Source organism: Diospyros lotus, chromosome 8 (assembly GCF_014633365.1).
Source record: "Diospyros lotus cultivar Yz01 chromosome 8, ASM1463336v1, whole genome shotgun sequence".
Taxonomy (NCBI): Eukaryota; Viridiplantae; Streptophyta; class Magnoliopsida; order Ericales; family Ebenaceae; genus Diospyros; species Diospyros lotus.
The window spans coordinates 42,711,498-42,737,190 of record NC_068345.1 but is presented as its reverse complement, the minus strand read 5'-3'; the positions used below and the strand labels follow the sequence as shown (position 1 = coordinate 42,737,190).

The 25,693-nt window shown below is 38.5% G+C and overlaps 1 protein-coding gene across 2 annotated transcripts; it reads left to right on the top strand.

Moving 5' to 3' along the window:
• Positions 1-802: 802 nt before the first annotated feature.
• LOC127807835 (probable inactive ATP-dependent zinc metalloprotease FTSHI 2, chloroplastic) lies at positions 803-25,368 on the top strand. 2 transcript variants are annotated; one of them, XM_052345976.1, is made up of 11 exons: positions 803-2,796; positions 11,846-12,018; positions 12,238-12,339; positions 12,471-12,635; positions 12,790-12,930; positions 18,398-18,556; positions 20,699-20,784; positions 20,996-21,074; positions 24,341-24,463; positions 24,877-24,933; positions 25,021-25,368. In XM_052345976.1, exons 1-11 carry the CDS (start codon positions 1,476-1,478, stop codon positions 25,234-25,236), a joined length of 2,622 nt encoding a protein of 873 aa, XP_052201936.1. In that variant the 5' UTR covers positions 803-1,475; the 3' UTR covers positions 25,237-25,368. The 2 variants fall into 2 exon arrangements, with proteins under 2 accessions (XP_052201936.1, XP_052201935.1); XM_052345975.1 differs by having other exon boundaries at positions 18,395-18,556.
• The last annotated feature ends 325 nt before the right edge of the window (positions 25,369-25,693 follow it).

Genomic DNA, 25,693 nt, shown 5'->3' with positions numbered 1-25,693 from the left:
GAACCATAAACAAAAAAATGATGTTCAAGAGGAAAGGACGGACAGACACACGGAGAAATCAACAAGATGAAAATGTATATTTAAATATGTATATATTTATATTTAATTATGCATACCTATTTGTATATATACATATATATGTACGTGCACTTACAAATATATATATGTAGGTATATACATCTTTTTGAACCTATGTATGCATAAATATACATGCAGACATGCATATAGCTTTACACATATACATATATGTATACATGTGCATATATAGGTTTATAACAATATCTATATATATGTATACAAATATATAAATACACATACATATATGCACATATTATGTATACATATGTAATATATACGTCCATAGACATATGCACACATATACATGCAGATTTACATATAATAAATATATGTATTTATATACTTATATATGTAATTATATGTATATATGTACATATATGCTTATATATTTTTATTAAGGATGCATACTTACATACATGTAAGCATGTATATGTAGGTATAAGTATATGTGTATAGATATATACATGCAAATACATAGGTACATGTACAGATATATATATATATAAATATACATACGCATTTGCATATGTATATATATGTATGCACAAACATTTATATGCTTGTATGCTTCATACATGCATACATATATAAGTATATATGCACTTATGTACATATAAGTATGTATACATAAACCTATACATGCATACTTATATGTATACCTGTATATATAAACAATTTATATATATACAGCGGGGATTTCTGTTTATTTACGGAAAAGGGTATAGATAAGGCCGCTGGGGTTTCGGAAAACGCTAGACCCGTGGCCCCCCACATTCTCTGCGTCAAATCTCCGCTGCAACGCCGCCGGCGTCTGGTTCCGCCGGAGGCCACCGCCTCTTCTCATCCGAGCTCCTCCACCCTCACCTCTTTTTGGCATTTTCACCGCCTACCGCCACCGTCATCACCTCTGATCTCTTTGTCCACTGTACCGGCGCGACACGGTTGGACTCTCCTCGCTCCAATCTGGCCACCGTGATACCGCCTCTATCTCTCTGGATTTCGGCAGCCACTAGCACAGCCGCCCTCCTCTGTTGCCCTTGCTTCATCGTTCATCACCGCAAGCCACCACCGCCTCCGATCTCTCTGTCTTTCCATTGTTATCTCTCTGCCGGCGGCCACCACTTCCACCGTCGCCCCGTCGATCTGCCTCCTTCACCGTCTTCTGCGCCATCCAATCACCGCAAGCCACTGTTGCGCCACCTTCCGACTGCCATCGAAGCCGCCGCCATTCCGTCATTCTTTCTGTCTTTCTGCCCCCTCTAGCCACCGACAACCCGCCACGTCGTCCTGTCTGATTCATCTTCCACCGACTTCGCCGGGCGGCCGGCTACTCGTTCGATGGGCGTACGGTGATGTAAATACTCTCGAACCTTCTTTCCGTTCTGTTGTGAATTTTCATGGCCTGTCACTGCGCTTTCGCTGTTTCATCTTTTCCCCCGTTTCCTTTGATCAAACTGAGAAACACTCGAAGAACAGTTAAGCTTTCATTACGCTCTCGTCAAGGGATCGCTTGCCATTTAGAGAGCTCCGAAAGTGAAAATGAGTCGGGGCCTAAACGGAAGCAATTAGACATACTCAATCTCTCCGTGACTTTGATGGTAGTATCTGCTTCATTGCCACAACCTTCTATGGCAGCCAAAGTATCGGAACGGAAGCGTTCGTCCAAGAAGGCCGAGGCTTTAGCGCCGGAAGAATTGAAATCATGGTCACAAGGTCTCCCTCTTGTTGCTAATCGGTTACCCTATACAGAAATATTGAATTTGAGAATGGAAGGAAAGCTTAAACATATAATTAAGCCCCCTGGTGTAGGTTTAAAGCAGCGGCCCGGGGTGGTTTTGGCGGTCCTGGAAGATTCTAGCGTTTTGAGGATAGTGTTGCCATCAATAGAGACTGATAAGAAGTTTTGGGCGTCCTGGGACGAGTTGGGTGTGGATTCCATTTGTGTCAATGCATATACTCCCCCAGTTAAGAAACCTGAGCTACCATCCCCATATTTGGGATTTTTGTCAAAGATCCCTGTTTGGATTTTTTTGCTGGTGAAGCGAAAGCCACAGTCAAAGAAAGCATTGCAGGCTAAGAGGATGAGGGAGGAATTGAGGAGGGGGAAGAATGAAGAATTGGCTAGGATGAGAGAAGAGAGTGAGATGATGGAGAAGGCAATTAAAGCTCAAAAAAAAATGGAAGAGCAGAAAAGGAGGAGGGAGATAAAGAAGAGGAAGTATGAGGAGTCGTTGCGTCAAGCGCGCAGAAATTCTGAGCATATGGCCAATGTCTGGGACAGGTTAGCCAGTGATTCCAATGTTGCAACAGCACTTGGGTTAGTGTTCTTTTACATATTTTATCGAACTGTTGTACTTAGTTATAGGAGACAAAAGAAGGATTATGAGGATAGGTTAAAGATCGAGAAAGCAGAGGCAGAGGAGAGGAAGAAAATGAGGGAGCTAGAGAGGGAAATGGCAGGGATAGAGGGTGGAGAGGATGAGGAGGAAGGAAAAGGTGAGCAGAATCCTTATATGAAGATGGCTATGCAATTCATGAAATCTGGTGCTCGTGTGCGGCGTGCACATAATAGGAGACTCCCTCAGTATTTGGAGAGAGGTGTAGATGTGAAGTTTTCAGATGTTGCAGGGCTTGGAAAAATACGACTCGAGCTTGAAGAGATTGTGAAGTTTTTCACCCATGGAGAAATGTATAGAAGGAGAGGAGTCAAAATTCCAGGTTGACATCTGAAACTTGATAAAATTGTTTGGTAATTATGCTTTAAATTTTAGTTAGCGTCTTGTTCCTTGTATATCTGACAATCTCTGATGCTTCACCTTATCTTGCACTGTCTTCATAATTGGTTCCTTAGAAAACATATTTTGTTCTGTCATAATGAAAATTAGGAAAATTATGAAACCATGATAACTTGGCCATTGTAGTTTGAGCAATCACCTCAAACTTAACAATATCTTGTGCCCAAATTAGGGATTTGTGTTCATTCTCTTCACTCTATTATTGTCATCCATAGCCTCTGACACATATCGTTAGTTCTTTATTCCTTGTGGTGCCTTTTACTATAACCATAGGACTAATTTCTAGGGTTTTCATGTCACTAAAATAACAAAATGTGAAATTCTATTAGATTTTCTTTATTAGGTTCTATTAATAGCCACTCATGACCATTTTTCTTTTTTCTCTTTATTTTTTGTTATTTCTTTAGTTACTAAATGTTGCTCTTTATTTTCTTACATTTATTCAATGCCACAAGGGAGAAAAAAAGAGCAAAAAAAATCTTAACCCTTGTGCTTTCCCCAACCTTAGAACATTTTGTGTGCACATGTGTGTATTGATGTGTTCTTCTTTTCTAATTGCTTGACATGTGTTACTATATGTCAGCACCTTAAAGCTGATAAGGGACTGACGTGGAATTTCATTGAGGGAATTTTGAGATAATCTAGAGAGAGAGAGAGAGAACAGAATTGGAGAGAGAGAGAGAATCATAATCTTTACTAATCATATCTTGGGGCCTAGGCCTCCTTCACATTTATAGTTGGTTAGGGGTACCTTCTAGAAGGTACACCCATTCAGCATAACTGATAATTGTCTAGGTACACCCCAATACAACTTACAAAATTTTTGGGTTTGGACCATTCTACCCTTAGGAATGTGACAATACCCCTCCCCATAAAAACATTTATTGTCCTCAAGAAATTACAACAGTTGGGTAACTCGTGGGAATGGCTTGAGTAGATCCGGTAGGTATTCCCATGTGGTGTGATTAGGATGGTGGTTTGTCCATTGTATCATCACCTCTGTCATGGGAAGGGAGTTGTGGTAGGTCACCCTCTTGTCTAGTACTGCTAAGGGCTTTGTCATCTCTTGGGGATCTATCTCCATGGGGGGTAGGTCTGAACTGGTTTGATCATGGGGTTCGAAGTTCGATGGACTTCTTTAGTAATGAGATATGGAAGACTAGGTGAATTCCTAACCCTTCTAGCAACTGCAATCTATAAGCCACCTTACCTACCTTGGCCACCATCGGAAAGGTTCCGTAGTACTTAGGACCTAATTTGGATGGGGATGTTTAGCAAATAGTTGTTGTTGGAATCTCCTTACCTTTAGGTATAGCATGTCCCCCTCTTCAATGATTCTCTTACATCTTTTTTTTGTTCGCCGTTTGTTTCAACTTATTCTGTGCCACTATCAACTCCTCCTTGATCACCTGTAGGGCCTCTTGCCCTTGCCATGCCATAGGTGTTAGTCTGCTGCCAATTCCACATTGGAGTAGTGCATCACTATTGGTATTAGTGGGCAGAGCTGCAATTAGTTACCATTGTTTGTTTTGTAATTCTATTAGCAACACATGGGACTTGCTATTCTAGAATATGCTTTCAGATTAGTTGTTAGTTGATGCCTATAAAAGGCTAATTGTAGGAGGATGGAGGTAATGTTGATGAATGAATTATAAATCTGTTCTTTCTCTCCTAATTCTCCTAACTCTCTCTTGTTCCTTCTTCTCTTCTCCCTCAATTTTCTCTGTTTAGTTCTATCCCTCCCTCTAATTCTTCTCTATTTCTCTCTCAATTTTTTTCAAATTCCTTTCTAAACCCTAGCCAAACCCTAGGGTTGTGACATTTGGTATCAGAGCGAGGTGATCTTCAGCGGTGATTCTGGCAAATTCTATAAAACAATTTCAGATCAAGGACATTGTTTAGGCGATCATAGCTGGTAAATTATTGGTTGTGACTTAGACTACTCCAGTTGTCATTCCAATGATGTCCAATTGGGAATTCTAGTAATAGATTCTGAACGAGCAGCGATTCTCGGATCGAAATATTTGAGACGCGAAGCAAAGGTAACTGCAAGGCGCGATAGGCAGTGATTGGGTGAGACGAGAGTGAGCAAGCAAGTCTGACAATCGGCTTGAATTTTGAAGATGGACTCAAAGGTGAGCCGATCGTTCCTCAGCTATAACTCAGGCGGTTATCGGCCTGAGATAGAATTTCGGGCAAACGAAATGAATACCAACCCAATTGGAAACATCAATCGATCAAGTTGGGAAGGATACTGACTAAGGAAGGCGAATGAAGGCGAAATTGACCCAAGCAACTTCGATGGTGATTTGGAGCGACTGGGTTTAGGTCGTTGAGTCGTTGATCCTCGATCACTGAAGGCAACGAAGAGTCGATAGTGATTTTTGGTTCGACGGTGATTCTCGACGGTACATCTGATCCTCGACAATGATTCTTGGTTTGACTAGAAGGCAATGAAGAGTCGGTGGTCCATGACCATTGAATTGCGATTGAGGCAAGTCAACTTGAAGGAATTAGGGACAGATCTATCATGCTGAAACCATCGAAATTTACAGAACAATCTCCTGAAACAGGCTCGGAATTTGAAAGTGAGTACCGAAAATGGGTGCAGCAAGTAATTCGTGAGGCACTATTCGAGTCGATTCCTTTGAGGATTGCAACAGAGTGGTCCATGGACTTCAACCTCTCCTACTCCGATTGTTCAAAGTTTCACATTGAAGGCGGAAGCAGATCTATCGCCTAGTAGTTCAATTCGATTGGAAATTGTAGGTAGGTATCTGACTGGTGACTGGCGATCCAGGAGGTTGAATCAGTTTGGTAGCCTAGTCGTAATTTCAATTAGACTTTAAAGGTTGATTTAGATTTAGTTGGTTGTTAGCGGCCATTCCAGAAGCAGGTGGTAGCCTTGTGGCTGGAATTTTGACTATTGAAATGGATAGCAACGATATCTAGAGGTTGTTTCTCTGTTGTTAGTTGAGACAACGTTGAGTGATTTCTGGTGAGCCAGATTAGTGTCAATCGAATGAGGAGGCGAAGTTGAGCAAAGCCAACTTTGGCTCAAAATTGAAGACGACGCAAGCCGAAAGAGTTCCGTCAAGATACCAAGTCAAATTCAAAGGCACAATAGAAGCGGATATTGAGCACTTGTTGAACAACCGACAGTGCAATCTAGAAAGAGGACTTGGCTCAGAGGCGTTGAAATTCAAATCTAGGTCACTGCAGGTGACTAAGGTGAGTTAGTGGAGCTCATTTCGGCAATCCTCGATTTCGGAATTGGATTGAGGGCTTGTTGATTCGGGCCATGGCAGAGGGAATGAGGATGGAACGATTGGGAACTAGGACGAACAATTTGGTAACTGGTGTCAAGGGGCTCCAAGTGGAGGCAAGTTGCTATTGAGCGGAGTATGTGACCAATTTGGATCGAGTTGTTAGTAGGCTTTGAGAGGAATTTATTGGATTAAGCCAGCAGGTGAGTGCAGCCTTGAGCATGTTTGCTCGGTAGCCTAATGCTAGCCCCTTAACGCACTTTCCTCCCCAAGCTTCAATGATGCCAATTCTAATAACACCAAGGGATGGACAGAGCGTCAATGATCGGGTGGAAATCGGAGAGAGGTTGGAAGCAGAGGAAGGAAATGTGGTCAAAGGAGTTGGAAGAAACCCTTCCACATCCCTAGCACCACGAATGGATATTCCAGCATTTGAAAGAGATAGGCCTAAATGGTGGATCAGGAGGTGCGAGCGGGTGTTTTATCAATACCGGGTGGCAGAAAAAGAGAAGGTTAATATGGCTGCAGTCTATTTAGATGATGTAGCTGGTGCTTGGTTCTAGGATTGGTGCAAAGAGAAGGTGGAATGGAGTTGGCCACAATTTGTAAGCGACTTGTGTACTCGATTTGGAGAAAGGACCAAAATTGATGTTATCAAATGAGCTTCTAAGGTTGCTAATCAAGTGGCACAGGAAGTTGATGAAGTAGCAGTGGAAGAGGAAGATGGTGTTCATGCAACCGATGAGAAGTATGAGACTGATGTGGTCATAACAATGGGAATAGTAGCTGCAAAGAATGAGGAAAAACCTGAACTGAATTGGGCAATTCTGAATGACAAGAAGGAAAAGGCAATTGTTGAAGAAGAGACTTGAGGTTCTACAGGAGGAAAAATCTATTGAAAGTGTGCCTTAGGTGTACTCTAGCAATCAGAAAGTAAAAGTCTCTCCACTTGAGGGGGTCTCCACTGAAGGTGAGGAAGGAGAAGAGGGTGTGAAGCGGGGAGAGCTGCAACGTCAAATTAGTTTTTTGCCTGTAGAGAAGTTTGAATTTCTTTCTATGATTGGAAATGATATAGTTACAGGAATGACGACTCAATTGGGACCATTTTCAATGGCAATAGGGAAGAGGTGGATGGCTGAACTTGGTGTTGTAGCAAGTCCATAGTACTATTACTGTTAAGGAAAAAGAAAAGAGAAAGCAAAAGAAAAGGGAAATATGAGATAAGAACAAGAAAAGGCGAAGAAGAAACCAGTTGGTGAAGATGGGCATTAGATGAAGTAACAACGGCTTGGTTGTAATAAATTTCTTAAGGACAAGAAATCTTACAAGGAGGGGGAATTGTCATGATCCTAGGGGAATTAGGGGGCAAAGCTGTAATTAGTTACCATTATTTGTTAGGAGGTATTTTGTAATTCTATTAGTAGCACGTGGGAGCTGCTATTTTAGAATATGCTTTTAGATTAGTTGTTAGTTGATGCCTATAAAAGGCTACTTGTAGGAGGATGGAGGTAATGTTGATGAATGAATTGTAAATCTGTTCTCTCTCCTAATTCTCCTAACTCTCCCTTGTTCCTTTTTCTCTTCTCCCTTAATTATCTTTGTTCAGTTATGTCACTCCCTCCAATTCTTCTCTATTTCTCTCCCAAATTCCTTTCTAAACCTTAGCCAAACCCTAAGGTCGTGACATTAGTTTACATGCATTACTATATTGTACTCTAAGTTGCTGGGAATAGTTGTTGTTCTCAATTTGATAGGTTGGAACTGTAACGGGCTGCCTCCCGGAGCCCCACTAGCATAAAGGATCTGTGAGAGGGTCATTAATAGAATGATACAAAAGCAACTTGAACCAAACCATCATTAACATACCACATCAGCTCTCATTTGAAAACATCATCATAATGCAATAATTAAGTACATACATTCCACTGGAACAAAAGATACATCATTTGACTTTAATACATCAAGTCATATCACAAAACATACATATACCCTCAAGGCACAAGAGCCTATCGACTCTGGCAATTTAACACAAAATACCCCAAAACCTTTTATTTAGGTGAGCTCTGTACATATCTATTGACAAAAGATCAGCCCTTGCTAGACTTGCCCTTAGCCTTATTTTTGCTTTTACCTAGAATGATGCAAAGTAAGAGAATAAGCCACAAGGCTGAGCAAGTATATAACAACGCAATGTAAGCAATAAGAATTAGAGGCATGAATAACAAGAATGGAGTAGAATAAACTCCCAGTAACAATTTCATAACCCTTTGACCCTAGCCTTTCGAGTCATGCCTCGCCACAACATATCAAAATGTATTCACTCATACATGCCCATTAATAATAATAATTACACAGAATAACAATAATGTCACGCAACACATCCATCCACACATGACCATATGCCCCAACCATGTTATGAAAATGCTCATACACAATCATACATTATGTGGAAATATAAGAGCTGTCGATTTGCTGAAGATAAGAAAGGCGAAATTTTAGGAAGGATAAAAAGATAAAAGGAGAAGAAGATAAGTCAATTTGAATATTATTAAGTTTAAAATTGTATTCCTAAAAATAAGTCGAGAATATTTTTCTCGTGACTTGACCAACTACTTACTTGAGTATGGTATTTTGCATCAAAGTTCTTGTCCCTACACACCATAACAAAATGGTGTGGCTGAAAGAAAAAATTGGCATCTCTTAGAAGTGGCAAGGGCTATGATGTTCACCATTCATGTGCCTCATTCATTTTGGGGGGAGGGTGTTCTTATAGCTGGATATTTGATAAATTGTCTCCCTTCTAAAACTCTCAAATTCAAAACCCCTCTTGAAACCCTTTGTGAATCCTATCTTAATACACCCTTCTTTCCTTCCATTGAGCCTAAAGTTTTTGGTTGTGTAGTGTATATGTTCACAATCACAGTGTGTCTCGAACAAAGTTAGATTCAAAAGCCTTAAAATGTGTTTTTATTGGCTACTTCTTCACAAAAGGGCTACAAGTGTTATTGTCCCATCAATCGGTGGTTTTATACCTCCACTAATGTCACTTTCTATGAGGATCTTGCCTATTATTCACACACTGGTTCTCAAACCAATCCTATTGATCCCCGTCTTGTTTCTTCATTTTTTTCTTCCCTACTGCCAAAATCTTCTCAAGGGGGAGAATTAATCCCTGATAAGATGCTGGCAGCAGCAGACCCTAAGCTAATTTCTCCAGCTCCTGTTTAGTCACCCATCTCTAAACCTGTGTATCCCCTATCTTCTCAATCTCAAACTCAATAGCTTACCAGTCCTTCTTGGCTTGTGTATTCCCGAAGACCTAAAGGTTTATTTGAAGTCCAGCAGGGTCAATCATCCTCCCTCGATAATGGTCTATTAGAAGACAGTAAAGTAGGTGCTGATTTAACAGGGAATGAGATTGAATTAATAAAAGAAACTGAAGATCAACCCAGTGGTGCTATTCAAGATGATGGGCTAGACTGGGCAGTACCTATAGCTCTCCAAAAGGGTATAAGATCTTGTGTTAAACATCTTAAATATCCTTTGTCCAATTATTTAACTTATTCAAAAATGTCTCCTCCACTTAGAGCATTTATTGCAAGGCTTGATAGTGCTGAAATTCCTAAAAATATTCAAGGAGCTATGGGAGATCCTAAGTGGAAAGCAGTTGTGATGGAAGAAATGAAGGCCTTGGTTGGAAACCACACTTGGGATATAGTTGAATTACCCCTAGATAAGAGAACCGTGGGATGCAAATGGGTGTTTACCATCAAGCACAATGCAGATGGTAGTATTGAAAGGTATAAGGCAAGGTTAGTGGCATAAGGATTTACTCAAACCTATGGGATAGACTATGAAGAAACCTTTGCCCCTGTAGCTAAACTCAATTCTATTCGAGTAATACTCTCAATTGCTGTAAATTTGGATTGGCCTTTATTTCAGTTTGATATAAAAAATGCTTAGTCGGGACTTAGATGAGGAGATCTACATGAAAATTCCACCAGGCTTTGAAGATGAAATGGGCTGTGGAGGAAAGGCTTGTATATTGAAGAAATCTCTATATGGTTTGAAGTAGTCACCTCGAGCTTGGTTTAAGAAATTTAGCCTAACCTTAATCCAACTTGGGTATAAACAAGGACAGGCTGACCATACTTTGTTTATCAAAACCTCAGAAATTGGAAGAAAGTCTATACTAATTGTCTATGCGGATGATATCATTGTAATAGGTGATGATGAGCAAGGTATTAGGATACTGAAAGAGCAACTGAAAGTTGAGTTTGAGGTGAAAGATCTAGGACTCATGAGGTACTTCCTAGGAATGGAGGTGGCTAGAAGCAAAGAAGGCTTATTTATCTCTCAAAGTAAGTACATTGTGGATTGTGGATTTACTCAAGGACACAGGTATGCTGACATGTAGACCAACGGGTACCCCATTAGACAACAACAACAACAACAACATATCCAGCCTTTATCCCACTATGTGGGGTACCCCATTAGACAAAGGCTGGAAATTTGAAGAGAAAGATGATGATATACCAATTGAAAAAGAGAGATACCAAAGACTAGTGGGCAAGTTAATCTATTTGTCTCTTACCAAGCTCGACATAACCTATGCGGTAAGCAAGATCAGTCAATACATGCATGCACGCACCTACAAAGAAGCACATGAATGTTATGTTTCATATGCTTAGATACCTAAAAGGGACGCTTGGGAAAGGGTTGATGCTTAAAAAGACCAAGGAATGAGGAATTGAAGGGTTTGTTGATACAGATTGGGTAGGCTCTATAGAGGACAACAAGTCAACAACTGGTTATTGCACTAAGGTACGGGGAAATGTTGTGACCTGGAGAAGTAAAATGCAATCAGTAGTAGCTCGCAGCAGTGTTGAGGTAGAATTTCGAGCAATAGCTCAAGACATTTGTGAGGTAATTTGGTTAGAAAGGTTAATGGAGGACCTAAGAATACCTTTGACTCAACCTACAAAGGTATATAGTGATAGTAAGTCTGCTATTAGTATTGTGAGAAATCCTGTCCAACATGATCGTATGAAATATGTAAGGATTGACAGGAATTTTATAAAGCGTGAAATTGAGGAAGGGGGAATAATTCTATCCTATGTTCCAACCACAGATCAAATTGCAGATGTGTTCACCAAAGTTATGATGAAACCTAGGTTCGAATCTCTAATAGTCAAGCTAGAAATGACTTGCATCTATTCCTAAGCTTGAGAGGGAGTGTTGGACGAGATCAAGAAGATTTGAAATTCAAAATAGGAGATTGATAAGATAAGGATAAGTCATTATCCTTGTAGGGTAGTTGTTGTAAATTTATATTTAAAGTTTTATATTAAGTTTGGTTTCTTTCCTCTACAAATAGCTGCTATGAATGACAGAATTTTTCATCAAATGCAATTGAATATAATTTTATACTTTTAAAATTTTCCTTTTCTGTGGTATTACCAGAATCCTTTTCATGTTTATGTCTTCAAGATTGAGGGTTTAGTTGTGTACTTCATCCTTTTTCATGCTTCCTGCCACTTCATTCCTTTGTTATTTTTGTTTCTATGTACCTACCTGCCTGTAGTCCTGCACCACTTGGGAAGACCTTATTTGTACTTGATTTCTTCTATTTTTTTATCCACTGATCTTTGGTAGTATTTTGCGTGACACAAAGAATCTCTATCTTATAATTTGTTGCTTTATCAGGTGGCATACTTCTCTGTGGGCCACCTGGGGTGGGGAAGACTTTACTAGCCAAAGCTGTGGCCGGTGAGGCTGGTGTCAATTTCTTCTCCATATCTGCTTCACAATTTGTGGAAATATATGTTGGAGTTGGTGCTTCCCGTGTTCGAGCACTTTATCAAGAAGCGAGGGAAAATGTAAACATTATTGTTAGCTTTTTTATAGTACTTTACATACTTTTCATGTATTCTAAACAATTTTATATATCACTTTATTGTCTTCAGTGATGTTTGTTCTGCTGGTTTCCAGAATCATCAGTGCAACTATGTTGCTTCTTCACCCATTAAGTTGGTTGCTTTCAAGCTCTGAGTACTTGATTTTTTTTTTTTTAAGTGATCTTTTGGTGGTTTGCATAGGCTCCATCTGTTGTCTTCATTGATGAGTTGGATGCTGTGGGAAGGGAACGTGGTTTAATTAAGGGTTCTGGTGGACAAGAACGTGACGCTACTCTTAATCAGGTTATCCTACTCTTAATCAGGTTATCCTACACCAAGTGCTGTTCTTGAATTTTGATCTACTAATACAAATTGCCTTTTTGCTAATGTATGTGTAAATATATGTCATTGTTTGGTGTTGTTATGTGCCTCAGCTTCTTGTTTGCTTGGATGGGTTTGAAGGAAGAGGGGAAGTGATTACTATTGCTTCAACAAATAGACCTGATATTCTAGATCCAGCACTAGTCAGGCCAGGGCGATTTGATCGTAAAATATATATTCCTAAACCTGGTCTTGTAGGTCGGATGGAAATTCTGGAGGTTTGTCTCATCAATTAATAGTACCTTTGGATGCTCTGGTATTCATATTTATAGCAGGACTTCTGCCATCTGATTTCTCTTCATACTGTTTTTTTTTTTGGTGGTGTGTGCGTGCACGTTGTGGTGGGGGCTGGTTTCCTGTTTCTGGTCATAGGTCCATGCTCGGAAGAAGCCAATGGCTGAGGATGTGGACTATATGGCTGTTGCAAGTATGACTGATGGAATGGTCGGTGCGGAACTTGCCAACATAATTGAGATTGCTGCTATTAATATGATGCGTGATGGAAGAACTGAGGTAATGCATGTGTAAATATAAACTTTTTGCTATGAGCTTCTTTTTTTCCCATTTTTGTGGAAAATATCGTTAACTGTGGTTATTGAAGAGGGGTAGTTTACATAACAGGAATAAGCCTTGAAGTGTTAGAAATTGAATTGATGAAATTCCTAACAGAAAGTCAGGGTCAAGCAACCCCTGCACCCCACACACACACACACACGCGCACAAAATGCAGCCTCTGTCCTATTTTACATGGAGTCCCCTAAATTAGTTTAGTACCCATGTTGGGCACTTGACACTCCACATGGGATATTGACATGTTTCGGATATGGGCAGTTGGATATGAGTTCAATTAATATGTTTGAAAAAAAATCTAGAACTGTGTACGACTCTTTTATTCATATACTACTTGATAGACATAATTTTACATTAAACAAATATAAAGAAAGTTGTTTAAAATTTAATATGTACCTGCTGATCCTACTTAGTGGGATTGATGCTTGTGATAATGATAATGATGATGGTTTTAATATTTAGTTGTATCCATGTTTCTTTGGGCGTGAGGACTTTGGATATGTACCTGCAATTCTTTCAAACCCAGGGTTTGTCACTCTTCTTCCCATTTAATGAGAATTGTTTCTGAAGAGTATAATGATTTTCTTAGGAGTAACACATTTATTTTCTATTAGGTTGACTTTGAGGTGTTATGGCAAACATTTTTGTCTCTTAGTCACCCTGTCTAATTTATTGTTTGCCACGTGCTTGATCTGGCCAGATCTGGAGTTAACAACCATTTAACCTGTTTTGTTTTCTTGTTGAGTGTCTTTTGCATGGTGTACTATTGATTGTACTAATTGACACAAATGAACTTGCACGGTTGCGTACTTGCATGCATGCACATTGTCAAGAGACGCACCTTGGGTTACAAATTTTTTTTTTTTTTTTATTGTTGTAGCTTTTGCTATTTCTTTTATTGTTGTAATTCCACGGTTTGAGTTTGTTAGCCAGGAGGGTACCGACGCGTAAGGTCTAGAATAGGACAAAAGAGGTAGTTACAACTGAAGGGGGGGGGATAGGATCTGTTGTGGCAGTGTCCCCCCTTAACAGATTGTATATACTCCCCAAGGCTCTCTTGGAGGAGATTATCGAATATCAAAAGAGAATTCTAAATCCTTTTTCAACCTTCTCTCGTCTCTCTCTAACTCTCTTTCTCTCTTCTCTCTGTTCTTACTTTGCTTCTAACCTTACTGCATCTTCCTAATTCAAACCGAATTAGGAGAGCAACCATTGTTACAGCCTAGCTGTGACACATTTATTTGCACAGTGAGTAGCAATGGTGGAGCTTTCCACCATGGCTTCTTGTTGCAATGTTTTAGATTTTTAGTGTCCTGACACATGAATCTTCTATGCACCTCAACTATATTTGTTCTTTCTGATATACCAGCTTTCATCCAGACTGTTAGCCATCCTTCACTTGGGATATCTTGCAGTTTGAGGCCGATCTCAAGCTGCTGCAATTGGGAGGTTGTGATGTGGTACTAGGGTTAACTGAATGAAAAGGGTGAGCCCCATAAGCTTTGACTTTAACCGAATGGAGGTGTCTTTTGAGAAGGGAGGAAGAAAGATGACTCTTGTTGGGGGAAAGGAGACTGGGACATGCAAAATGATCACTGGGAGGAGGTTGTAAAGGGTCTTCAAGAACAAATGTTGCCAACTGACACAATTCTTCTCGATTGTGGTAGTGGAGGAAAGACCTAGGAAGGCGATGCATGGAGAACTCCACTTAATAATTAGCACTCATAAACGAAAGCTAGACCAGGTACAACCCCTGCACCTTATTGATGAATTGCTGATAGAATTTAGGAACCTCTTTCTTGAACATACCACCCTTCCCCCTACCCAAGTATTGGACCATGCAATTATTCTCAAACCCAATGTAGAACCTATCAACATTAGGTCTTACCGTTATTCTCCAATCCAAAAAACAGAGATTGAAAAGATGGTGAAGGAAATGTTAAACCAATCCTTCATAAGACCTAGCCAAAGTCTTTTTACCTCCCCAGTCCTATTAGTCAAGAAAAATGATAGATCCTGGCTTTTTTGTGTAGATTATCGCCAATTTAACGCCTTGACCATCAAAGACAAATTCCCTATACCTCTTGTGGAAGACCTAATGGATGAACTACACAATGCCAAATTTTTTTCCAAGCTTGACCTCCACTCGGGCTACTATCAAATTAGGATAAAGCCTGAGGATGTTCATAAAACCTCCTTTAGGACACATGGGCACTTTGAATTCTTGGTGATGCCCTTTGGGCTCACCAATACCCCAACCATTTTCAATCCCTCATGAACCGAATTTTTGAACCATATCTAAGAAAATTCATACTTGTATTCTTTGATGACTTCTTTGTTTATAGCCAAACCTTGGATCAGCATTTGACTCACCTAAGAATCACTTTTGAGGTCCTAATATTAAGTGACCCAAATACTCCACCTAATCTTGACCAAAGGGCACACTTAGGAAGGTGGAAGCTATGTTGGCTTGGCCCAAGCCAACTACGGTAAGGGCTTTGAGGGGATTCCTTGGGCTTACCGGATACTATTGCCGGTTTGTTAAGGGGTATGGTGTTATTAGTAAACCCCTAATGGATCTCTTAAAGAAAGGGAGTTTCAGCCGGGGGCAAGAGGCTAAGGAAGCTTTTGAAAGGTTGAAGGGGGCTGTGAGTAGAGTGGCCAATTTCAACAAATCCTTTGTATTGGAGACAGATGCATGTGGGGCAGGGATTGGTAGTGTTGATGCAGAAAGATAGGCCATTAGCATTCCTAAGCTAGGCCTTGAGCCCAAGGCACCTTAGCCTCAGCACATATGAGAAAGAATTTTTGGCAATACTAGTGGCTATTAAAAAATGGCGACACTATTTAGGAGGAAGGTTCATAATCAAGATGGATTATAAGAGTTTGAAATTTCTATTACAGTAGAAATTGCAAACTTAATTGCAAAAGAAGGGAATGGCTAAGTTGATGGGTTTAGATTACTCAATAAATTACAAAAAGGGTAAGGAAAATGTGGCAGCAGATGCACTCTCAAGGTGCCACGAGGAGGGGAGTGCTGCAACCATAACCATTGTAATTCCAGAGTGATGCCAAGAAGTGATAGACAGTTATGAAGGAGATGAAAAGGTGAAGGAAATATTGGAAAGGTTGGTTGTGGGACGTAAGGAAGCTGATGGGTACACGTTGGTGGAAGGAATGTTGAGGTATAATGGCAAGATTGTTATTGGTGATAGTGAGGATCTCGAGAGGAGAATTTTACAAGCCCTGCATGAGTCTCCCTTGGGGGGACACCTTGGGATTCAAAACACCTACCTTCGGGTAAGGCAATTGTTCCATTGGCCTAAGCTTAAGATAGAAGTAAGGGAGTTTGTGCTAACTTGTGACACTTGTAAGAGGTGTAAGTATGAAAATGTGGCCTATCCAGGCCTCTTACAGCCCCTACCAATACCCAATCAAGCTTGGACTAGTGTATCTATGGACTTTATCGAGGAGCTACCTAAATCATAAGGGAAGGACAACATACTGGTAATGGTTGACAGCTTAACCAAATTTGCCCATTTTATAGGGTTGGCACACCCCTATACAACCCAAGAGGTGGCTAGGGTATTCATGGATCAAGTGGTGGCATTGCATGGGATTCCTAAGTCTATAATTTCATATCGTGATAAGATCTACACGTGCCTCTTGTGGCAGGAACTTATGAAGGCATTAGGAACCAAGTTGAATATGTTTACGTCCTATCACCTTCAATTGGATTGGGCAAACTGAGAGGATAAATCAGAGTTTAGAAACTTATTTGAGATGTGTATGTATCGTGCAACCTAAAAGATGGCATAGGTGGCTTTCCTTAGCCCAATGGTGGTATAACTCTTAGCACCACACCTCCCTGGAAATGTCTCCATTTGAGGCTTTGTTTGGGTACAAACCTCCCATTTTGCCAGCTATAGGGGAGCATACTACTCCAGCTTTAGTTGAGGAGTACTTGTAGCAGAGGAGAACGGTATTGCAACAACTAAAGCAAGAGTTGGCGTCAGCTTAGAATAGAATGAAGCAATTTGTTGATTGGAAAAGAAGTGATAGGGAGTTTGCAGTAGGGGAAAAGGTGTATCTAAGACTAAGGTATCCCCATTTGAAATCTATCACTCGACGGCCAATGTCCAAACTCAGCCCTAGGTATTTTGAGTCATTTCCTATAACAGCCAAGGTTGGGAAGGTAGCTTACCATTTGCAACTCCTTGAGGAATCCCGCATTCACCTGGTGTTCCATGTATCCCTCTTGAAGAGGTTAGTAGGCACAGAGCAAGTGAACCCAACATGCCTTCACTTCCTAAGGAGAGGAGTAAGGTGGAAGAGCCGGAGGCCATACTAAACAGAATGGCGGTTTACAATCAGGGAGTCCCACTCATCCAAGTCTTGGTAAAATGGTAGAACGGTTCAACAGGTATCAACACCTGGGAGTACCTACTCAATTTACTTAAGCAATTTCCAAGATCTGCTCGCCTCCTTAGCATTTCTTGAGGACAAGAAATGTGTTAAGGGAGGGGGAATTGTCACAAGACACACCCTCGTTATAGAAATTTTGAATTTTTATTGTTGTAACTTTTGCTATTTCTTTTACTGTTGTAATTCCACAGCATGAGTTTGTTAGCCAGGAGGGTATCCAAGTGTAAGGGCTAGAATAGGACAAAAGAGGTGGTTACAATTGAAGGGGAGGATAGGATCTGCTGTGGCAGCATCTCCCCTTAACGGATTGTATATACTCCCCAAGGCTCTCTTGGAGGAGATTATCGAATATCAAAAGAGAATTCTGAATCCTTCCTCAACCTTCTCTCGCCTCTCTCTAACTCTCTTTCTCTCTTCTCTCTGTTCTTACTTTGCTTCTAACCTTACTGCATCTTCCTAATTCAAACCGAATTAGGAGAGCAACCATTGTTACGGCCCAGCTGTGACACATTTATTTGCACAGTGAGTAGCAATGGTGGAGCTTTCCACCATGGCTTCTTGTTGCAATGTTTTAGATTTTGAGTGTCCTGACACATGAATCTTCTATGCACCTCAACTATATTTGTTCTTTCTGATATACCAGCTTTCATCCAGTGTGTTATTGTGTTCCGTTGTATTTTGTTGTTGTGTGGTATATCCCTTACGGTACATTTGCAAATCTCACTATCTATGTGATGGGCTTATTAGACCATCATTTTGCACTTTGGTAGATGAGTTCTAAGTTGCACATTTGGTGGAAGGAAAAAGGTATATACTGTAGATTGTTGTGAAAGTTCAAATATATATATAAATGTATATGTATGTATGTGCATATATATTGATTTATTTCTTTAGAAACATCAAAGCCTTGAGTGCAGTAATTATACTTCTTGTCACTTCACTCATGTGTTGAAGAAGTTTCTAACACTTATTACAACTGAAGCAGATTACAACTGATGACTTATTACAAGCTGCACAAATAGAAGAAAGAGGAATGCTTGATAGAAAGGAGAGGAGCCCTGAGATGTGGAAGCAAGTAGCTATTAATGAAGCAGCAATGGCTGTAATGGCTGTGAACTTTCCAGAACTGAGGAATATTGAATTTGTATGATCCTTGCTTTCAATCTCTGCTTTCACGGTCAAATATGTGGTCTTATTTACATCTAGCTACATTCATGTACATTATTTTGTTCTTGCCCAGTGATTGTTGGTTGCTTTGGGACTTGGACATGGGATCATAGTAATCCCCAGTGGTTTAGGATTATCAGTTTGTCAATTTGTCTCTAATTGTTATAGAAGCATCATATATCTTATGCTTTTTCAATAGTTGTATGGACATATTTGGGTGGCTAGCGTAGGACTTCTGCTGACTGCTATACCCCCAAAGTAGGTTGTTAAATTAGAGCTATGCACAAGCCCCCACATACATATCTTTGCATACTGCTTTCTGATGCATTGACTTGGAGGTGCCTTCCATTTGCTCAATTCAAGCGTGGTTTATGTATCTGGCAGTTTTATAGTTGACAGATTGTTTTGCATTTTTGACCATTTGGTCCATAAAGCATGCTTTCTGATGCATTTCTTTGCATGGGAGACACTGGCTATGTACAAGCCTCCGCATACATATCTTTGCATACTGTTTCCTGATTCATTGACATGGAGGTGCCTTCCCTTTGCTCAATTTGAGCGTGGTTTATGTATCTGGCAGTTTTATAGTTGATAGATTGTTTTGCATTTTTGACCATTTGGTCCATAAAGCATGCACTGCTACTGCTAGTTTCCTGATTTTGATGAATGCCTGAGCAGAACAAATGGAGAATAAATTGGTTCTTATTTTGGAAATTATCCGTTTTCTTTATGTACTTTTTATGATTGCCATTCGCTTCTCATAGGAGTGTTGGATTCTGTCACAAGAATTCTAACATTGCTCAATGTATCATAGATAATACGCAGTTTTACTGGTCTTATGATATATGCAAAGTGCAAACATTGTGCACGAACCATAGCGTTTCCAATTCTTGGAGATTAAGATCCTCTCACACTTCAACCTAGGGTTTGAATAGGAATTTGGAAGGAACTGAGGGGGAATTAGACTGAAAGAGAGGGAAATACAGCAAGAATATAGGGACAAATGCAGACAAGAACAGAGAAAGAGAGAGAAATCAGAGGGATCAGGAGAGAACAGAGAATCAGAAAGGGAATTGAGAGAGAACTGATGAGAGGGAAATCTGGAGATCAATTATCATTCAAGACATATCCTACACACAGTCTCCAGAGTCTCCAGTAGTTTTATATAACTACTCCACAGAAAATAACAACTAACAGAAAAAATACAACTAGAGGAAAATACAAGTAAAATAGGCTAATTACTGTTTTAGCCCTAGGAAAACCCTTGGGCTCTGATGAACCTCATACTCTTCCCCTTGAGCTACCAGTAGTGGTGGTTCATAATGCCAAAATGGGAGTCATTATTAAGTTTCTATTGTTGGGAGGCCTCTGGTTATTACTAATAACATTAATACATTTATTAAACTAGAAAGAAAAGAAAATGTGGCTAGAACCATTAACTAGAAAGATCCATGGTCACACCTATTCACGCATAAGGAAACCTGTAACAAATGATGGCTGAAAGATGAGAAATTCCTATCCCTGTATGATCAGTGAAACTTGGAAATTATCTTTTCTTGTTCTTTTCAGTTAAATAGTTGGGAGGCTTTTCTATGTTTGGTTGAATTTATATCAGATTCCTTTTCTTATATGTATGGCCAATCTACAGTGAATAAATAAAATGTTATAGATACAAACAGGCATTGGAGGAAAATATCTGTAGTGCACCTTTGGCATTAGTTCCTACTTACCATTTTCATGAGGTTACAAGTAAAACAACAATAATCACAAGCCTTAATCCCAGTTGGTGGGGTTGGCTATTCATGGAGTTACAGCCCCAAATAAATTTGAAGTCATTATATGGATTGAGACAGCATGCCAACGGAAAGTGTCTTTTTTCCTTATTAGTTCAGTGATTATTCCATGACAATGTGCAGTCATATGGGTTGCTGGGAGGGCCAGATCTGACCTCCAATATTTTAAAAGGCCTTTGAGAAAACTCTTTTCTCAGTGAGGTCTTTTCCTCTTTGCTAAAAAGATAAATGATTTTCTAGCAGGTCCATGCAATTATGATGTCATTCTTTTTGTATTTGTTTCTGAGTTATAATCAAGCTGGTTACTTAATATTTTATTGCTTTAGGTTAATATCGCCCCCAGAGCTGGCAGAGACTTGGGTTATGTCCGTGTGAAAATGAATCACATGAAGTTTAAGGAAGGAATGCTCAGGTAACCCCTCTCTCTGTCTTCATTTTTCTATTCTTTATTCTAATAATGAATTTCCTTGAGAAAAGATTATTTGAATTTTGTGCTCATTTTATTTCTTATGTAAACCGATACCAAAATCTGGATTTTAAGAAACCATCTAAGAGGCATATCCTCATTTTGTCTATGATATACTGTTTTCCAAATCTCATTTTTGCCTTCAATTATCACACAGCCGACAGTCCCTATTGGATCATATCACTGTTCAATTAGCACCCCGAGCGGCTGATGAGATTTGGTATGGTGCAAGCCAGGTATGTAAACTTTACTAAATATTCTGCACATAGGTATTTGGAAATATTTGGGCAAATTCTGTTGGTGCGAAAGAAGGCTGGTTAACAAGAGCCTAGGGTAGCCACACTGCTTACCTAGTGCGTGTGGCTTATTGTCTATTGCATGTACTTGGTGATTTTAGAGTTTAGGGTTTAGCGCAGTGGCTATTGCATGGACACCCAAAAGGTAGTGGCTATGCATTCTCATCTATAAAGGAAAAAAAAAAAAAAAAAAGCCTAATGCTTTCCTAAATCTTTGGGATGGGCCCAGGATAGCCATTTTTTTACTAAAGTTAACAAACCTTCTGTGGCTTTTACTCTCCAGAAAAAGAAAAGAAAACAGCTGTCGTTTTTGTCGGTTGATCTTACTGTTTGTGAATCCTTGTCAAGTCACTTCCATCTTTGTTATCCAAGTGGAGAAACTACCAAAGTCATATAACTTGCAAATATACAGTGGGATTGCTCTTGTTTATGTTGGGGCTGTTCAGTTGTGCCAAACAAGGTCAATCTGGAGAATTTTTTCATATAAAACAGAAAATTGAAATATGTTCAAATGAGAAAATTTTCAAAATGAAAAATAAACTCAGTTTTTCAGTTTTTTAAAATTTTACTGACTGTTATAAAACATACTAAGGATGTTTTCCATAGTCTTCTTGGGGGAGGTTTCGTCATGTTTTTCAGATAGAAAACATGAGATTTCAACTCAATTAAATTCAATATTAATTGTCTTTACATTAATATCAGTATAAATAGTAAAAATGTAAAATTTAAAATTTACTAATAATAATATTATGACATAGAAATATCAACAAAATCAATAAATAGAAACATTGATTAATGATAAATAATTTTAGCAGAAAAAAATGATAAATAATTTTTTGTACTGTAATATTATAATTTTCAAGTGTTTCCCAGTTGTAGTTATACAATATTAACTATGTGATAGAACACAAACATATCAATTATCTTCATCACCACCTTCTCCTAAATTTTTTTCATATGAAGATGGTGGTGGAATTATATCTCCTCATTCTCTTAGTAAAGGGTTGTGTTAGGAAGGGCATTTAGCATAAAATTTTGCCTCATTGGTCTTTTGCATGGATTTGTATTGTCAATGTGACTTCTAGAAAGAAAATGTGCCACTAACCCTAATTTGGTTAGGACAAGGTGCCATTGTTGATTGAATATTATAATTTTCAAATTGATTAACAATCAATTATATTATAATATTAATAATATAAAAATATTGGTGTTATGAATAGTAAATATATTAATAACAAGAATATGAATATTGTATTTTGAGTATTAATCTTATAATATTATCAATTTAATATATTCATAGTTTTAACTTACTAATGTTACTAATAAATTATTTTATTAAAAGTATAATGTTTGCAGTATCATAAATATTGTATTGATATTATTAATTTGTAATAATATAATTATTAATATTTTCATTGTAATAATTTTATTAACAATATATTGTATTATATAACAATTGAAAACATGTTTTATATAATCATTTGAAACACTTCTTTCAATAGAAGAAATTAATTTTTCATATTTAGCAATTGAATGTATTTTCCAAATATTTTGTCAAAAAGGAAAACTGGAGATGAAATGAGGCAACGTGTGTCCTTGTGACCATGAAAATCCTTTCTCGACGCACCATTCTTTTTACACTGTACTAGCAGTCGTCAACTTCTCCATATCTCATGCTAGATTCCCCTGCACACGACACTAGTACTGTTACGGGTGATGAAGTCCTAAGACTCACAGCAGGTGACCTCATGATGCATGGTTCCATAGTCCTGATGTTCAGTAGAGTAAATGGCTCACTGGCTATTGTTTCAGCTTTCAACTTTTCAAGAACTTTTCATCAAAGCCACTGGTTTGCCTTGGCTGCAACTCTAGGCATATATATCTAGCGGCGGCAGCCTCATACTATCCCACACTCCAAGTATCATTTCAAGAGTTACTGTCATTGGTTATGCTAAACAGTAAACACTCCACACTTCTTGACCAAATGGCAATCCGGCCCCCACCTAAATGTTGTATTGGGTCACTTCAATCACCATTGCATTTTGCATTACAGCAAACAGTTCATCATATGTTAACCCGCACTCCACTTGGATGTTTGCATTGCATCCATCGTACCCCATGCTATGGTCAGAACTCACTCACTCCCTATTCCATTAACATTGGATGTCATTACTTCACTAGCTGCCTATCCGTCCTATCAATTCACAAACATGTAAAAATCAATTTCATTCTAAATTAATAAATATTTTCAGATTTTTAGTAATTATTTTATTAATTTCTGGAATATTATTTTGGTAGTTTGGTTTTCTTTGTAATTATTGTATTTATTTCTTTACATTTTTTTGGTATTAATCAACATGAATTTCAAAACATTATTATTCTGGTATTTTTTTATTTAATACGTAATTATTTCATTTTCAGTATTTTCTGATTTTTTTTTTTTTTTTTTGGTATTTTTCCAAAATTTTCTACAATTTTATTTTCAAGTTGAGTATGAAATAGAATAATAAACTGCTTTATTACAACACTATTTTTTTTTCCGGTTTTTCACAATTATTTCATGAACTTCCTTGTGTTTTTCTGTTTTCTTCCCCCATTATGTGAGGAGTGTCCATACAGGCATAGGGTTTTAAGGAGTATCAACTGCTGCTTGTACAAAACAGCATTGTATGAATAAATGAAGAACTATTGATTCAGCCCTGGTTCAATCAGTAGTTCTTCATTATAGCTGTGCTGGCTGAACCAGTAGGTATAAGAGCTGCAGGTTAACCAGTGGCTTCTATACAGAATCACTGGTTGAACCAGCAATTCAGTAATATTTTTTTTTGTTATTTTTTTTAAAACAGCAGTAAGTTATAGAAAAATAATTCACTGTTTTCCATTATTGTATTTGTATCTCACTGTCATGAAAAAAAGTGTAGGTCTTTCCATAACTATTAGATTAAAATAGTTCTCCAAAATCTTGTCTAGGTTGCATTGCTGGAAACTTGAAATTTTGTTTGAACATTCTTCTGAATTTGTAAAATCAAACACATACAGGAAACCATAACTGCATTTTTTTTTTTTAATTGTTTCCTTTCTTCTGATTTGCTTCACTTGTCTGGGTAATCACTTTCCTTTGTTGTGTTCTTGGTGAAAAAATGGAGTCTAAATGACTATCAGTCACTATCAATACATGGAAATAACTCATGTCTGATGTTTTCCAGTTGAGTACAATATGGGCTGAAACAGCAGATAACGCTAGGTCAGCAGCTAGAACTTTTGTTCTTGGTGGCCTTTCTGAGAAGCATTATGGGTTATCAAATTTCTGGGTAGCAGATCGAATAAATGTAAGTAAATACATTTCTACTTCAACTCTTTACATGATGTTTAAGATATATTTCTGCATATTTATGGCTCTTTGTATTAATGTCGTGCCTATTTGGCCTCAGCATTTTTCATCTGATTCACTTTGGAATTGTTCTGATGAATGAGAGAAGCAAAGTGGGAAGGAATGCCACATTGCCTGTGAAATTTGGATTTTTTATTGAAGTATTGTACAAAAGAATCACAACGGTGTTGGATGCCAAAAAAGTGTGGTCAATAGCCTTTTCTTCCCAATAAATGTTAAATCAACTTCTTGGACTATAAGAAAGAATACATTTCTACAATAGATACAGTCAATCACTCTGGCAACTAGCCTGTTTGAAAGGAGGCTATGCTGCATATTTGTTGATCACCAAATGCACATTTTGATTGTCAGGGCATCGACGAGGAGGCTATGCGGATACTGGACTTGTGTTACAAGCGTGCCAAAGAGGTATTTCGATACTCCGCGGGACTAAAATTTTATTGCTGTCTGGATTAAAGAGTTTGATTTGTTGTAATACTCTGCTTTCGGCAACAGATACTGGAGCAAAATAGACAACTGATGGATGCTGTGGTGAACAAACTTGTTGAGAAGAAAAGCTTGACGAAACAAGATTTCTTTAGGTTGGTGGAGTTGCACGGATCCCTCCAGCCAATGCCACCAAGCATACTTGACATAAGGGCTGCCAAACTTGAACAGTTCCAGACCATGTTGATGAACCAGAAGGAAGCAGCTGTTAGGAGCAATGCTTGATTTCCGGTTAGTATGATTTAAAATATCATTTTGATCAAAAAACCTTTTTGGTATTAATATGATTTTTTGGGTTCTTGTGGTTTGGATCCTGTAAAATTTTAATACACTAATGAGAAAATTTTGTTTTGGTAAGGTCTGATGATGGTCAGACTTTCTGATATGGTAACCCTTCAAATCCTATGGCTGCCCATCATCTTTGATGGGTCGATATTAGTGACTTAAGTTTTTTAATGAATTATTTCTTCCAATAGAAGAAGATTATGCAAGTCCTTACTTGAAATCTCACTTAACAGATTTTATTGCGGAAGACGTAATCTATCTTATTCATGCACAATATCATGAGAAATGGAATACAAATTTTTTATTGTCACTTACTATCAACAGTATGCTTGAAAAAGTACCTAAAAATATAAAATTTAGATATTTGGATAGGAACCATAGCATATATTACAAGTGA

Coding starts and splice junctions, on each gene's coding strand:
- LOC127807835 (XM_052345975.1), top strand. CDS start 1,476: ATGGCCTGTCACTGCGCTTTCGCTGTTTCATCTTTTCCCCCGTTTCCT. Junction 12,019..12,237: donor ATCAAGAAGCGAGGGAAAAT/GTAAACATTATT, acceptor TGGTTTGCATAG/GCTCCATCTGTTGTCTTCAT. Junction 12,636..12,789: donor GTCGGATGGAAATTCTGGAG/GTTTGTCTCATC, acceptor TTCTGGTCATAG/GTCCATGCTCGGAAGAAGCC.